The 16752-nt window shown below is 36.9% G+C and overlaps 2 protein-coding genes across 3 annotated transcripts; both read right to left on the bottom strand.

Moving 5' to 3' along the window:
• Positions 1-94: 94 nt before the first annotated feature.
• On the bottom strand, positions 95-2425 carry LOC306847156 (CKLF-like MARVEL transmembrane domain-containing protein 7). Of its 2 annotated transcripts, XM_079380958.1 has the most exons (5): positions 2197-2425; positions 1869-2042; positions 998-1096; positions 691-772; positions 95-552 (listed from the first exon to the last, which is right to left on the bottom strand). In XM_079380958.1, exons 1-5 carry the CDS (start codon positions 2260-2262, stop codon positions 539-541), a joined length of 435 nt encoding a protein of 144 aa, XP_079237084.1. In that variant the 5' UTR covers positions 2263-2425; the 3' UTR covers positions 95-538. The 2 variants fall into 2 exon arrangements, with proteins under 2 accessions (XP_079237084.1, XP_079237083.1); XM_079380957.1 differs by having other exon boundaries at positions 537-772; positions 2197-2343.
• Positions 2426-2644: 219 nt separating this feature from the next.
• Positions 2645-6034, bottom strand: LOC306847616 (CKLF-like MARVEL transmembrane domain-containing protein 8). The gene is made up of 4 exons (XM_079381662.1): positions 5469-6034; positions 3710-3877; positions 3360-3479; positions 2645-3134 (listed from the first exon to the last, which is right to left on the bottom strand). The coding sequence occupies exons 1-4, from the start codon at positions 5610-5612 to the stop codon at positions 3054-3056; spliced, it is 513 nt and encodes a 170-aa protein (XP_079237788.1). The 5' UTR covers positions 5613-6034; the 3' UTR covers positions 2645-3053.
• Positions 6035-16752: the final 10718 nt, after the last annotated feature.

The raw sequence follows: 16752 nt of genomic DNA, 5'->3' as shown, positions 1-16752 counted from the left end.
GCTGTCTCTGACGTTCTTTTGTGTGGGTGAAGAGCGTTACGAAACAGGAAGTCTGTGATCTCAGCAAAAACCGATCTTCTTTGCAACAGAAGTTCCAAACAGTTCAACATTTTACAAACTGTATATTTATTTTTATTACTTTTATTTATTTCTCAACATTCATTTCTCTTTCATGAAGCATTAGATAAACAAATTTGGCCACCAAACCAACTAACATTACAAAAGTCCTCAGGAAAATATATTTCATAACACATGTTAGCAAAACAATGTTGAGACAATTATAACATTAACTTGAAAATAAAGGCCATTTGTTAAATTGAATGCACCAATTATTGGCAGGGTATTGTATTATAAAATTTTATATAGTAATTATAGTATTAAAACCATCTAACTGCAATAAGCCATGTGTGCAATAAATGATATTCTATTCTATGTAAATGTACTAAAACAACCATACACTTTTATCAATTCCCCATCCATGCTCTCCTGTGTTGAGGGCAGTTTCAGAAGAACCACTATAACTATCAAGACATTGTTTTTATATTGGTGGACCTGGAACAGAAATACATTATTTCAGATAATCAGTTCAGGATTCAAAAGCACCTGAAAATGTTTTGCAGATCCAGCTATGTTCAGTTTATCTAAATATGTTGAAATACACACTGAAAACACGCTCAGCTCCTAACTTACCCTCCGGTTGTGGGCGGCGAGCAGCAACAAATGAAAGTATCACACTTACAACTGAGAGATATGAGGCCAGAAGACCACACACCTGAAAAACAAACACCAGAAAACCTTACAATATTATCAGCGTGACACAACTACAAGCCGTCGTGAAAATGAAATGCTGCACAAATGAGAACACCACCTCAAAACAAGTCTTTGATATACATTTTAGTTTCATTTTCTTTTTACTTGAATCTTTTTTTTACAAGTTTGATTGACTGTAATAAAACTAGGCTAAGCTGATAAACATTTACTGTGATGAAGGCCTTACTGAGGCGGCAACCAGAATAGGGGTGTCATAAGACTTCACAGCAGCTACAATGGAACCAGTGGAGATGAAGATGAATCCCAGTGTATCAAGCACAAACTCCTTGAAGAACAAACAGAATGATATTCTTCATCAGAATGTACATAATCATATACAGTTATACTAAATCATGATTATAATGTGGGTAGCAGTTGATGTGGTAACAAATATGGGAAAGTGACATGTCTGGTTGTTTGACATGCTATACTCCACATAAATAATTTTAAACATAAGTTTTTGACAATTATCATACATGCAGGTTTTATCTGATGTTAATTGACACTACACAGCATATTTGACGTTTGCCACACCATACTACCATGGTGTTTACCAATTTACCATTTTTCCTTTATATATGCACTGAACTAAAACCTTGATTTCCCTGGTTGGAAAAACACAGCTGGTAACTAGTTTTGGAAAAACTAGCTACTTTGTTCCAAGAACAACTTAACATATTTGCTTGTTTATTGGAACGTGTCTAAAAATCACACAAGCTTAATCTGGGGTTGATACATTACGCTAGACAGTGCTTAGACTAAACCAGGATTAGGCCACAGTTCAATTCATTTTTATGAACGTACTTATAAAAAAAACATTGCAGGTGTGCATTTTAAGACAAAACAAAGGCACTTATATATTTTAAGATCAGTCAGTGCAAATTTCTTTCAGTTGAAACAGCTCAGATTTACATTTTAGTCGAGGAATAGTCTTAAACCTGGTCTGTGAAACCGGGGGCGAAAGTCCAAAGACGTTATCCGTCAACGACTGATCATTTCCTCGTGAGCTTTTGTTGATCTGAAATGGAGTAGCAATTATGATATGTAACAATACTCACAGCTATCGTCCAGTTCACAAACGAAGCCCTTTTCGGAACCCCAAATACAGTCAGGAATAGAAAAACGGCGACCGTGATGGAGTAACCGAGTGTGACCCCTTCAAAGAAACCGTAAGAGTAGACACTGGTGTACCACGTGGACCGAACGCACGCGAACGCTACCAGGAGAATCACCTGCACACACAAACACACAATGCTGTTTCTGTGCTAGTATTATCGTAATATAACGAATAATAGTATAATATAATTGACAAAAATGAAACGCGGAAAGACGTGTTCTGTAGTCTGATATTACCACGTGACATAGGTGTAGGTAAGAAATACTTACGAGCTGAGCGACCTTCAGGATTCCTTGTTTTGATTGTATGTATTCCAGAAATAAAATCCCCATCATCGTACACTGCAAACAACGCGACGCCACACAAGAGCGCTCACCAAAGCGCGCGCGTCTAGTACGATGTGGTCAGGAAACTGCATCTGACACGATTTACTGCCGTTGCTCAATATCACATCATTATTCACAAGTCCTGAGAGCATGAATCACAATTCGTTGGAACGCACTATGACATAATAGATGAAGAATTTAGCATGTTTCTCATCACATATTCCCGTATTAAGCACACCTTTGATTTTGTGTGGGAGCACTTTTGTGAAATTCGCCTTCTAGTTTGTATAATTATGCAATTTACCTTCTATATTCCAAATGTGAGCTGTTTTACTGTGTGCAACCATAATACGACGTTGACATATATATGAAGTAAATCAGATCTGCTTTCAAAGGACAAAATAATGACAGCTTTAATTTGACACTAGAAATACAAGTCAGTCAGGTAAATCCAAAGATTTTCAACATAATTTTAGATGATCAAACATGAACCAACATTAAAAGGCACATTCATTGTATGTCTATTCATTCACAGACAGACAGTAAATGAGCCTTATGACACAACTCCATTCAATAAAGCTATATAATGTAAGTTTTGCATGTCCATACAAAATATATCAAAATATGTTTTGTGCGTTAGACAGATCTGTGTAGAATTGTTGCAAATACATACAGAGCAAAACGTACATTTCTTTATTTTTTTACATAAAAGACAGTCATCAGTATTAAATATTTTTTCAAGTTTAGTCCATACCTGAACAATTTTTCACATTCAATTAAAAACTACAATCCAGCACAATTTACTCATCTCCTCTGTGCCAGGATTTGTAACTGAAGAACGCACTACCTGCGTAACTCAGAGATACTAGGAATGCAAAAAACTAGAAAAGAGAAAAAGAGGCAAGCGTTAAAAAAATTTGATGCAAGTAAATGAAAAAAAAGCATTTTACTTGGAAATGAAATTTCACATTGGAAAATGTAACCACATATTCTGTGCAGGGGAGAGCAATTATAATAATTATCACTTGACCACAAATAAATATTCCCCTCAAAGTTATATTGTTTACAGCCTTGCACACAATTAAGTACTTCAAACTGATAATTACCGTCGATGCAGCCCAACAGTTGAAATCATGACGACCTCTGACCCCCTTATTCACCAACGTTGCCTCAACAATAGCAGCCGACGTGTACAGTAAAGCCGCAGTGCAGTTAAAAATCAGAACCTAGGATTTCAGAGACAGAACTACAATTATTTAAGACAATTAACACAACAATATGTTCCTTAACATTTAGCCACATTGTTTTTGAAAGTCACTAAGGTAATTTGGGTAAGTTTAGACCTGTTTTTCTAAATGAAAATGCAGAACTATTTGAGCACACCGTCATGGCATCCTTTTTCTACCGCTTTGTAGAGACAGAAATCAACTATAGGACTGTACAGAAGTGCACATACCACTGTAGTCCAGGGAACTTGTCGGATTTGTCCTTTGGCCAGTTTGATGAGGAGGAGGAAGAGGGTGAGAAGCCAATAGAAGACAGTCACAAACATCACCCATCCAAATGGGGAAAATTGGAAATATTCTGTGCTTGCAATCAGTGCCCATACCAGCAGGCCCAAAATCTGAAGAGTAAAAGAATTACTGTTGTTTTCAAATATTTAATCCGCTGGAAAACATAAATAGAAATGATGGAGGGCAGTGGTTCTCAGTGGTTCTTTTTAACCCCTCACTGTCCACATCTATTTTCAAAGACTCCATGATTTTTCCAGTCATTTGTGATTTACCAGATAAGGATTAAGGGTAAGGGTAATTTATTTTTTATTTTTTTACAATTTTTACTCAAAATTTCTACCAAAAATATTTCAGAAATTGACAATGGCAAAAATTTATATTCATAATAAAAATGGCAATGGAGCTATAAGATTTTCTCTTTTTGCACTTTTTCAATTATAATTCCAGAATTTTCTAGACAGTAAGAATCCTTTTCATTGAAGGAAAACAAAAAACAAAACAGTTATTAAAATAAGACATCTTGGTTTTAAGTAGCTTGTTTTAATGCTTGTTTTGTCCCCTTGTCTGAGAACCGCTGTTCTAGGACATTATGATCATTCATTTATTTTACCATCCCTGTCCATATAGAAGTTACTTTTTTTTCAGTTTAGTTTTTAAAAATGTAATTCTTATTTATAGCCTATAATATAAAGGACATAAAATTGCCTAAACCTTAACGGAAAGGTACCTCATTAAAATGCCAATTTGTAGTATCTTTCACATATCTGAAAAAGGTGTATTTGAGACATATTTTGATGGGCTGTGGCAAACCTGAACTGAATTTAAACTATAAAAGCAGAGTCCTCTACTTGTTCAAAACTGGGTTATTGGGTCGTTTGGATTAAACCAGCCATAGCTCATTAAAATCTCACTTCCTCTGCTACTCACTGGCCTTATCTTCCCTGCATTGAAACAGAACGAGGAACATTCACACCGACCACAATCACACGCACCAAAAATGAGTTTCACTGCCAGGTTCAAGTTAGAATCAACAAAAAGGCTGGAAATTGGTGCTGAGTTGTAGGTTAAGTTTCTCATTAACGATCCTGTCCACAAATAACATGGGCTCTCCATGTAAATTTGTTATGGGGACTTTGCAACTCACATAATGAGGGCTACAAATTAGGTGTCCATATCTGTATAAAGTTACAAAGCCTTAATATGCATGTAGTGTAGACTAGAAGCCCTCCAGTCATAACTACTTCCTCCTGAATGCATTGGTAGGTGTTTTTACTGTTGCATAAACTAAAATCCACCCATTGTTGACATTTTCCTGATTTGATGTAAAAGTGAATGAATTCACACCATGCAATTTTCACAATTACAATCTTTTAACACGAACGACGTCGAATGGACGTTTTCCTTAAGTCACTATCTGAGGAAAACAGTGCTGCATAACTTTTACATTTTGGAGAGTAGACTAGCCCACATTCGGTTGCCTAGCAACCACGCCGTCCAACGCACGTGATGGCTCTTAACAAGGCGCTATTCCTTGTGCAAATTCCAGGGGAAAAATCAAAAGGAAGGATAAAAGAAAAACAAACAGTAGAAATATTTCCCTCACCACTAACAAAACGTCTTCACGACAAGCAAGCCTATTGGTTTTCTTCCTCAATTGCCAATATTTTAGTTGAATGTATGTTTTAATAAAGTACTACTCACCACTTCCACAAAGATGAGGTATTTAGACAGGCTCAGCACGGACTCTTTGTCGTACCACGGGGTTCCTGTGCTTGAATTCCCGCATTCCAGGTAAGGGCTGCTCACGGTGGTTATAACAGGTCTACAGTTTGGATTCTCCGCCATAAATGCGCCCCAAAATCTTTCTGCTCCACTCCTATTAAGCAATTATTATATTAACCTGTTATTATTATGTAACCTATTTATTTAACCCCACTAGCAGGAGCAGAGGATGGCAGTTCCATACTTTTTGTAAATTCAAACTATCAAAAAAAAAAAAAAAAGTTTATTTGCATACTAAGATTGGAAACAGGAAAGATTCCGCCCCCATCCTCTACCAGTAGAGTTTACTTCCTCCAGAATACACCTGATCTGATCAGGTTAGGTGCTGCTGCATTTGCAAAAGAACAGTGCCAACATTTTTAATTAAATTATCTGTTTAAAAAGGAAGAAAAAAAGGTTGCTGATGGCACTAGAAATAAAATATTTGCAGTGAGTCGTGATGAATGTATTGCGCTGTTGTGCCCAATTCTGAAACCCGCCAGAGTACTACCCCCCAAGTATTGCTAGGTTTAGGGTTAGGTGTGGGGGAGGGGTTAGGATTAGCCAATCATGTAGCGATTTCAACGAGAGGGGGTAATAATTTGGCAGGGGTCAAAAATGGGCACAACATCGCACGTGCTAAAGGGTCCAATGAGGGTTAGGGATTATTCATCACTGCAGGTGATCGCTCGCAGTTCTCCATTAGATGGAGCCACAATCAAATAAAATCTCTAGACACAGTTTCACTGCAAACCGAAAACAAAATAGAAATGGACACACTCACAAAAATACATGTTTTAATAATTGATGGTGCAGTTTTTTGAAAATGCGTTTAAAGGACAATATATGTGACATACGAATATAATATATACGCTGCTATTCAAAAGTTTGGGATCAGTAGGATTTTTTAAGACAGTAAATTGATTGAAAAGTGACAGTGAAGACAATTAAAAGAGTTTTATTTCAAATAAATTCTGTTAATTTTAACTTTCTTTTTATCAAAGAATTCTGAAAACTGTATTATGGCTTCCACAAAAATATTAAGCAGTATGGTTGTTTTTAACATTTATCAAAATAAGAAATGTTTTCTGAACAGCAAATCAGCATATTAGAATGATTTCTGAAGGATCATGTCCCACTGGAGACTACAGTAATGACTGATGAATATTCAGCCTTGCCATCACAGGAATAAGCAACATTTGAAAATATATTTAATATAAAACAGTAATTTTTTACTGTATTTTGATCAAGTAAATGCAGACTTAGTGAGCATAGGAGACTTCTTAAATATAAATAAATAGTATTGAGTCCAAACTTTTAAATGGTAGTGAATGTACTATAGCAGACAGTACTATAATAATAATAATAATAATAGTAATAATATACTATTGATGAAATTACAATAATAATAATAATGTTTAGTGCTTTTTAAGGTTGCTCTTAGGTGTGTTTCTAAACAATAAGATAAAAAATGCAAATAGCAAAAATTAGATCAGTTTGTGTTGTATGGATTCTTATAAACTCCCGCACCTAAACTACCGCTTCTACACACAGTTAATAAATGAACACAGTTCTATCTACTATCTTAAAAGCTCCATTTAAACACTATATTCTCTGTGCATATGGGCAATTTTAATGATTGACATAATTTACAGAAAAAAAAATTCTTTACTGTCACATATAAATGATTAATCCATTAATGTTCAGATTCATAACCCATATTATTCTGACACACATTCATTACTCAGTCAAATACTCTGTGCATGTGACATTTGTTGTATCAAATTTAATATTCCTCTTTGCGCTCTCTTCACGGCCTTGAAGGCAGATTAATGAGAAGAAGTCTAATTGGCTGAAATTGGATTGATAAGTGGCTGCTGCAAATTTGCATAGAGAAAGTTATGAATTTTAATCAGTTTTTTTATTTATTTTTTCCTTTAAGTGGATATGTGAGATGGAGCTGCTGCTGAATGCTCACTTAATAGAAAAGAAAACAAATTGCCAGATAGGCGCCAGAAAGGGGATGAAACATAGAAAGAGGAGTACAGAGGAAAGAGCCGACGAATGTTTTGAAGCCATCCTTCTGGTTTGGAGGCGTCTGTAGCAAAACTTTCACAGATGAAATCAATTTATACTAAGCGAGTGGGAACATTGGATGACATTAGCAAGGACAGCATTGATATTTTTCATTCTATAGGGCATGAAGAGTTTTATACGTCTAGAAAACACCAAAGGAAGAGTTTGAACAACAAAACCACATGTACCGTGTACAGTATGTATGTGTTTGTGTGAGGTTACCCACATAAAACAGAAAGTCATGTCCTTACAGGCCCCTCTCCCACCTGTGCTGAGACAACAAAGAAAAAAGGATTTAAAGGAAAAAAGATTTAGCGTCTTTGAGTGGATCTGAGAGTTTGAAAATTAGTCTTTCTCTGAGATATAAAATAGAGAAAAAGAATCCGAGGCAGAAACATGTCTAAACACACTCTATGTGTCCAAACACATCGCACAGAAGGGCCTTAATAAAAGAACAAATACATCAGAACTGGTCTATAGTGTCGCATTCAAAGCTGAAGAGACCATGAAAGCCGGTCTGATTGTTGTTGTATTACTCATTATACATTAAGGTCATACTCTGACTAAATAATGAATCCTCAAGTGGCCTTAATAAAATGATTCAGATCTAGAACAAATACGGCACACCATCTTCTTCCTGCCTTGTAAGCTTCTATACACTAAATTTAGGGGTATAATGGTGCTAGAAACATTTTTTCTGGTCCCAAAGTAAGAGGATTTTATTAATTGAAAATTGATGGAAAAATATAATTAGTGAAATAAGAAATGTTAAAGGCGTTTCTTCTGATTAAAAACATATAAATATAAAGTCAGCTAAAGGGTAAATTGGGTAAAAGGTCCCAAGGCCACGAAAATAATATAGCTATAAACTATTTCCCCATCTGCAGTTACCTCTGATATAATAACATTCAACTATTTAATCAACATATGTCAAGCTTCAGTGATTTTATTAGCTTCAAACTTTTTAATCTAAGAGTAAAGTCAAAGAAGCATAAGTATGTATTAAAGATGGACTTGTTTTGAGCAGACAAGAGACAAAGAACAAGGAAGAAAAAAGTGACAATTCTGCAGTGAGTGATTGTTTTACAAGGCGGTAAATAAATGAAATACATATTCATACTACTGCACCCAAACTCCATCTCATTAATCCTTGGAAGAAATATTTGATAACACAATTCATATGCAAATAGGTTTAATCCATATTTAATCTGTGTCGGAGTCGGTGTGGGAATTGTGTGTTTGTGGATGAATGTGTGACTGGGGTTGCTCTTCATCACTCAAATCACTGTATCGCTGCTGTCATTCCTGTTTAGCATTGACTTTGACAAATTCAGAGGAGAAGGACGACGCAGACACTTACTCAAACTCCTGCACATACAAAATCATTTTATACTTATATAATGTAGTTTTTTATGAATAGTAGGATGTAACTGGAGGTTTGATTCAATTGGATTCATGGTAAAATGGGTGAGAGAAAACCTCATGATAAAATATTTTATCAAAGCTACCAATATATACAACGGTTACACTTTATTAAGCTATAAAGGCAAAATAACTCATTTGCCGTAATGGCTAATACTCATGCTTCGATACATTGAACCATGGTGCTCAAGTGGGAAACGCAGGTTCAAGTCAGGCCTGTAATGCCCCAATCCCATCTCGCTTTCCTTAATAATTTCATGTCTGTCTCTACTGTCCAAGTGCTAAATCACCCCCTGAAATGAGGTTTATATAATACGTAATCCATAATGGATGTATTTACAGTACCCTAAAAGTATTTACACATTTAAGTCACCAAAATATATAAATAATTCATACATTATTTAGATGTGACTTATGATGTGTTAAAAAAAATAACAAGTAAATAAATAAGTAAATAAATAAATAAATAACCAACACCCTGGATTACTTTAAGATTGTATAATGTTTAATCCATAATGGAAGTATTGTGGCAAACAAAGTATTTAACTTAAGTAATTTGTAAAAATATATAAATAATTCATACTTGATTTAAATGTGACTTTAAAACAAACAAACTCCCAGAAACTGAAGGTCACTGATACTCAGAGACACATATTTATAAACTGTCCTGTCTTTTTTATTTATTTCTGTAGTGTGTGTGTGTGTGTGTGTGTGTGTGAGTGTGTGTGTGCTTTATGGCCTCTAGAAGTCAACGACATTGAGTCCAGTGGCAAACTTACCACTGTCTAGTGTGTGTGTGAGAGAGAGAGAGAGATTAGAGTCTCTTGGGGGAACCTGAGATCCCAACGGCCCTCATTATCTGCCTATTTGGTGTCACTTGTGGTCAAGCATAAATATGTATTGAAAGATCAATGTTTGTGAGTGTGTGGGTGCGGGTGTGTGTTTGCTCAGTCCCAACATCACTGCTGGGCCTTTCTGCTCATTGAGACACAGGCCAGACTCTGTTTACTTCAAAGAGACCCTTGTTCACAGCCAAGAATTATGTCCATTAGTGTCATATTCATTTACAAAAACCCATTACAGTCTTAGGCCACAAACAACAAGAGCCACAGACCCATACTACAAATTGCATTATTCCTTCATGAAGAACATGACTTTGACTTGCTTAGTGCACAAATCGTATTAAGGTGCATATGTTTTCACATAGGATCAAAGACATTTCCTTCAAATGGGTGCATGGTTTCAAAAATCACACATTTATTAAACCCTCAGTTCATTTCAGCGTTAGTTGCATCTCTGTAAATGGCTGCATCTCGGCTTTTTGCTTAAAATAACTTGCTCAATTGAGAGCCTAACCAACCATATTTCCCTTGGGAGAGACGGAGAAGGCAGAAAGAAAGAAAAGGAGGAGAAAATGGAGAGGAGGCAGCAGACTGTGTCTTTCTTGGGCCCCCTGCAACGTCTTCTGGGGGCTGGAGGGAGTGTCTGGTCATCAAAAAGGGGCGTGGTTGCATCCAACCATCAAAAAGGTCTCCATTCCCCTGGGCCAAAGCTTCCTTTCCAATTCATTCGGAGGAGCTGTCAGTCAAATGAATCGCTTCACTTTCGGACACTGAAGTGCAGCAGTTCTGTTCCCAATTATGGCTCTCTCCTCAAGTACAATATATACATAAATGCAGCTGGCCCACAAAAGGGTCATTCATTAGTCTACTCTTCCCACCCTCTGGGATTTTAGATTTGTCGAACTTCATAGCCCTAGGCCATATTCGATGAGGTGATCGAATTTGAGGTTTTAATTTTTTTTTATCCAATGGTGGTGCTGGAGATAAAAACAGAAGGAACCTAGAGAAGAACAAAATCTATCTATCGAGATGGAAAGTTTGAAAATTCATTTGATGATGTTTTTATGGTTAAACAGTGTTTACCCAAAAATGAAAATTCTGTCATTAATTACTCACCCTCATGTCGTTCCAAACCCGGTAAGACCTTCGTTCATCTTCGGAACACAAATTAATTTGCGTTGATCGTGGTAATATCATTGCTATCTATGGAGGGTCAGAGAGTTCTCGGATTTCATCAAAAATATCTTAATTTCTCTTCCGATCATTTTTGGGTGAACTATCCCTTCAATTGATTAAATAGTACCTGCTCCATAATGAAGTCTCAGACCGTGCAAAGTTGTTCCAGGATTTGTCAGAGGCTATTTCTGCAGTAGGTGACGATACGTGACATATTGTGCATTGTTTTAATGAATTTATGATTTGTTCATTCATTCAGACATAAAATAAATATCTTTATGAGAGAGTCTTTGAACCAATTCATTCAAAAACACTAATACATTCAGAGATGAATAATGAATAAATCACTGAATCATTCAATCAACTGATTTACACAAAAATACAGATTTTTTTCAGGAACGAAACAAGTGAGTGTCACTGAATCATTCAATCAACCGATTTGTTAAAAATACTGATTAAATTAGGAATGAAACAAGTGACGATATATGAGTCTGTCACTAAATCATTTAATCAACTAATTTGTCCAAAAACACTGAGCCATTGAGGAACAAAGCAACTATCTTTATGAATGATTTACTGAATCATTAAATGAATGAATTAAAAATATATATATGATTTCTTTCAGGAACATATTATGTCACTGTATTTAAGAGTGTGTCACTTAATCATGCAATCAACCAATTAGTTCAAAAACACTGATTCAATGAGAAGTGAATCAAGTATCTTTAGAGTGAGTCATTGAATCATTCAATCAACCGATTTGTTCAAAAACACTAGTTCATAACTATACTATAGCTCTGAAAGATCCAAGGTTTGATTAGTTGTTTAGAATTATTTTCATTGGCAGATCAAAAATAAACAAAGTAACTGGCAATATTTTGCCTAAGAGTTTAAGTTACTCAACATCAACTCCTTCTATAAAAGTGCTGTGTCACTGAAGCAATATCAAACTTGCAATCTTATTTGGGATAGGATCTTTTAACTTGAGCCAGTATGCAATCCCCTAGCAATTTTCCAGAACACCCTAGCAACTACATGGACATATATGTAGTAAAATGACTCAGAACACTTTATATGCAGTAAGTCTTTTTGTCTGATTTGTACGTGTCAAACACAAAGCTCAAGACAGACATGAAATATTTCACGTATGTTACTCATGCGGATTACTTTGTGTAGGCTTGTAAGTTGAGCTTTCATTAGCAATAGAGATTTCACTGGAGACTGAGGGATTGTCAATCACAATGATCTCTGCTGTGAGAAACACACATTGTCTTTGCTCTCTCACAAAGACACACACATAACCGAGCTGCTTATTAGAGGAGATAGGGGAGTCTGGGAGGTCGTCGGGTCAAGAGATCACAGGTCACCGTGTCTGATTTCCCTGTGCACTGTCATGGGTTGGAGGGGGTGTGGTTTGCGATAAACCGGCCTCTGGCACTAAGACTGAGAATCTCTCCTAGCAAAGCATGATTGACACCCCTGCTGCCTCCAGCCTAGTGTGAGGGTTGTGAAGGTCAGGTATACAGTATGTTTCAGAGAATCAATGCACAGACACACACACACTGCTCAAGGCCTGCAAATGGTGCTGGAGGTGAAGATGCATTGGGAATATGAATATGAATATCAATTACATTATAAAGAATTTGCATATCTGCATGCATGATTAGGACTTTATATATGAGATAGCTGTGAAATACATAATGTATACATAATATAAGACGAAATAAACCAGTTGTAACTTTATCTAGGAAAAATCCTCTTTCGGCTACTGTGATATTCTAGTCTCACTTCTCTGAGGACCCCTTTAGCTGTCTAACTTCAACCTGCCCCCATTTTTCCTTCATTTCAGTGCAACAAAGAATCTACTCAACAGATAATTACAGCCCAAGGCTCGGAGAGATTAAGAGACACTGGGAGAAAGAAAAAGAGAATGTCAACTGAAATTGAGTTTTCAGATTTTTGTCAGATAATGTTTTGATCAAGGCTTCTCATCATTATTTTTTTATTTTCATTATACTATTAATCTGGGGCATTATTGTTGTTGTTATATTATGAACCTAGGGACATTATGGAGTATGAAAGTGAATGAATTTGAGCAATAACATAATTTGGGAATTATTATTATTAATAATAATAATCTTTGTGTGTTACTTCTTTCTGTATTATTTTTTATTATTTCAAATAATAATAATAAATCATTATTAAATTATTATTATTATTAGTGGTAGTAATAATAATAGTGCTTTACCCGATTCCCAAAGTACAGTGTTATTGCTCAAATTGATTCACTTTCATACTCCATAATGTCTCAAGACGATGTTTGTCTCACAATGAATCTTAAAATTGCTTAATAAAATGAACAAAAATTCAACAAATTGACATCACAATAACAGTATACAAAGCTATAAAAATAACAGTATATAAAGCTATAAAAGATAAACAATTTTAAAAAACTAGATAATTTTGTCTTTGATTTGTTGAGAAATATTTAAATGTAAATCAAAATCTCTGACCTTTGATAGACTTTGGTTTTGAGACATTGTTGAGATCTCTTTTGGAGCTCTAGAGGTACATTTTTACTCAAATCTCATTGCTGTCTAAGAAAAACAGCTCCGATATTATAGAGATCTCGTGTGATTTTTCTTTCCTGTGGGTTGCTACGGGAGCGCTGACATCATTATTATTATCTCTCAAGCTCTCTTTGCACAGATAATGAAGCTTCTCTCCTCTCACTCTTAACCTAAAGCGCTTGTACATTAGCAGAAAACTCAGCGTCTCCGGGTTTATCTCTTAGTTCATCTCTTTTATCTGAGTAAAAAGCAGGCTTTCATCTCCCTGTTTCAAGTGTGCGTCTGTCCCCACCCAGCCTCTCTGCTCAACCAACAGACACCTGCACACATGCGCACGGATGTGCGTGAGCGCCAGAGTGCCTGTAAGTGCCTCTCCTGCCATAAACCCCCTGGTTGCCAGGCTACAGGCCCCTTGCTCTTGTCAGAGGCTGAATAAGCATGTGTGTGTGTGTGTGTATGTGTGTGTTTATGGGGCCTCCCAACCTTTTATACATTGCAAGCAAATACTCAAACTGCAAACGAATGGTGAATCAGCCAGTGCTAGGATTGTTGTGTCAGCTAATCACTCATGGCAGCCTGGCTGTATATTGATGATTGTTAGAAAAATTCTTTTTGATGGTAGTTTGAATTGGTGTAGTAGAGTTTCTCTATGAGAGTAGCTCTGAATTAAATGTCTTACCTGCCGGACCTGCCACGACCTGCCACGACCTTCAGGTTACAAGTCCAAGGCCACGACTGCCCCTTAAATATATATATCTCTGCATTTAACCCATCCTAAGTGAACATACACTCAGAGCAGTGGGCAGCCATTATGTTGCGGCACCTGAGGAGCAGTTGGGGGTTAGGTGCCTTGCTCAAGGGCACCTCAGTCGTGGTATTGAAGGTGGAGAAAGCACTGGTTATTCACTCCGCCCCACCTACAATGGTGGTGGTTGAGGAGAGACCCCCCACATGAGTGTAAAGCGCTTTGGGTGTACAGCTATACACAATAAAGCGCTATATAAATGCATCATTCATTCATACAATCCCTGCCAGACCTGAGATTCAAACCCGCGACCTTCGGGTTACAAGTCCGACTCTAACCATTAGGCCACGACTTCCCCTGATAAAAAACATATTTATCAGTTTGACAGCCAGGGGTGCCGCTATGGTTTCCGGGCCCCCTTAACACCTAAACATCATTGACTCGGGCCCCGCCGTGATCATGTCTTGGGTTGGCCGTATAAAACACGTCATGGGCCCCCTCTCCCTCGGGCCCTTGGAATCATGAGCGAGGCTGTGTCGTGAATCTTTTTGACTGACTCACCCACTGATCATTTTTTTCACGAAGCGAAAAGAGCCATTTGTACTACGGAGGGTAGTCTGTACTGCTGAGCGAATCATTGGTACAACCCTCCCCACTCTCCAAGAGCTGTACTTATCCAGAGTAAGCAAAAGGGCTGGTAAAATCACTCTGGACCCCTCACATCCAGCACACTCCCTCTTTGAACTGTTACCGTCTGGTCGACGCTACAGAGCTCTGAGAACCAGAACGACCAGACACAGAAACAGTTTCTTCCCTCAGGCAATACATCTCATCAACACTTAACAATAAACGTGGAACACACATCTATAATACATTATCCATTCACCACACTCACTTATTTTATTTTTATTTTCTCATTTCTAATTTGCACATACTTGACCTGTACATAAATAGTTGTTTATATTATATATTGTGTTTTTGCTGCTTTGTACATTGCCTATTTGGATATTATTCTTTTATTATCTGTGTCCTGTCCTGTTGCTGTCTTTCTGTTGCACTGTGGAGCTTCTGTCACTACAACAAATTCCCTGTATGTGTAAACATACTTGGCCAATAAAGCTCATTCTGAATCTGATTCTGATTCTGATTTGTTAAAATAGCTCAAACAGTAGGCCTGTCCTAATGATATAAATCGCATATGACACACATGAAGGTTTCCGGACCTTTCCTGCTGATCTTAGCAAACATTGCTAATAAAGAAAAACATTCACAGTTCACATTTGTGTTGTTTTAAAGGCGCTCTAATAATCTTGAATTGAACTCCTCCCACACCTCATATGGCTCGATAGAAAGAAACATGAACTGCAGTAAACTATTGTCTAGCTTGACACTTGCCGTCTTCACAGTGCATGGACTGACAGACACTAGATCATGATCTGTCTGTGAGCTTTGATCTCATGGACTGTCTCACTCAAACACACAGACGTCCACACAGGTGTGTTGCCTCGAGGTAAGGGAGTATGTGGGAGGGAAGGTCAGGGAGTTGGGCTGTCTGTCTCTCTCTTCAGGGCAGCCGAAATCTCCCGTATTCTGTCTTACCTTCTCTTTTTGGGATCTGACCATGTGACTTCTAAGAAAGTGTTACAGTTGCGCAACTTTCTATACACGATTAATACTTTTGTTTTATCCATTAATTGTCCAATAGTGGACATACATGAATCACAATTCTGTCATTTATATATATATAAATATATATAAATGACAGCGCACGCAGATCAAAACAGAAATGTAGAACATTAATAACTATGTCGAGGACACCCCTAAATATATATATATATATTTTGTTTTTGTTTTTTTTTATGAAATAAAAAGGCTGACTACTTTGTCTTGTTAGCATTCTTGTGCTCTGAATAAAAAAGTTTTATTATAATGTTGGATGCAGTGGAAATGACACCACAACTGAGAAAAGCTGACAGTATTTTCATGTAAAACAAAACAAAAAAAGTTTCCAAGACATTTTTAATGTGACGATTATTAAATCATAAGAAAAATAAGTTTTAAATTCATTTTAATTAAAATAATTACCCCTGTGTGACTGAAGTTAAAGAAACACCTAGTTAGGATCTTTGGATCTCTGTACTTTCCGAGGCTCATATAAGTCCATTGTATAGACATGTTGCCCTGCCCCCTGTCCAAACTAAGCAAATCCACCCCCCTCTCTTTTTCTATCTGAAGAGGGGGGATGAGAGTGATTTTTGTGGAGGCGGTGAGGGCTGCTAAGCACAAAGCGCTCTGGCAACACTTCAAACTACAGCCGCCGTTTGGCAAGGCCTCAGTGAAATTCCTCTCCCAACAAAAAAAAGAGGTGGAGGCAGAAAATGGAGACGTTCATA

Source organism: Barbus barbus, assembly GCF_936440315.1.
Source record: "Barbus barbus genome assembly, chromosome: 27".
NCBI classification, from domain to species: domain Eukaryota; kingdom Metazoa; phylum Chordata; class Actinopteri; order Cypriniformes; family Cyprinidae; genus Barbus; species Barbus barbus.
The sequence above is the reverse complement of the archived record's forward strand: the minus strand, read 5'-3'. Positions and strand labels throughout refer to the sequence as shown.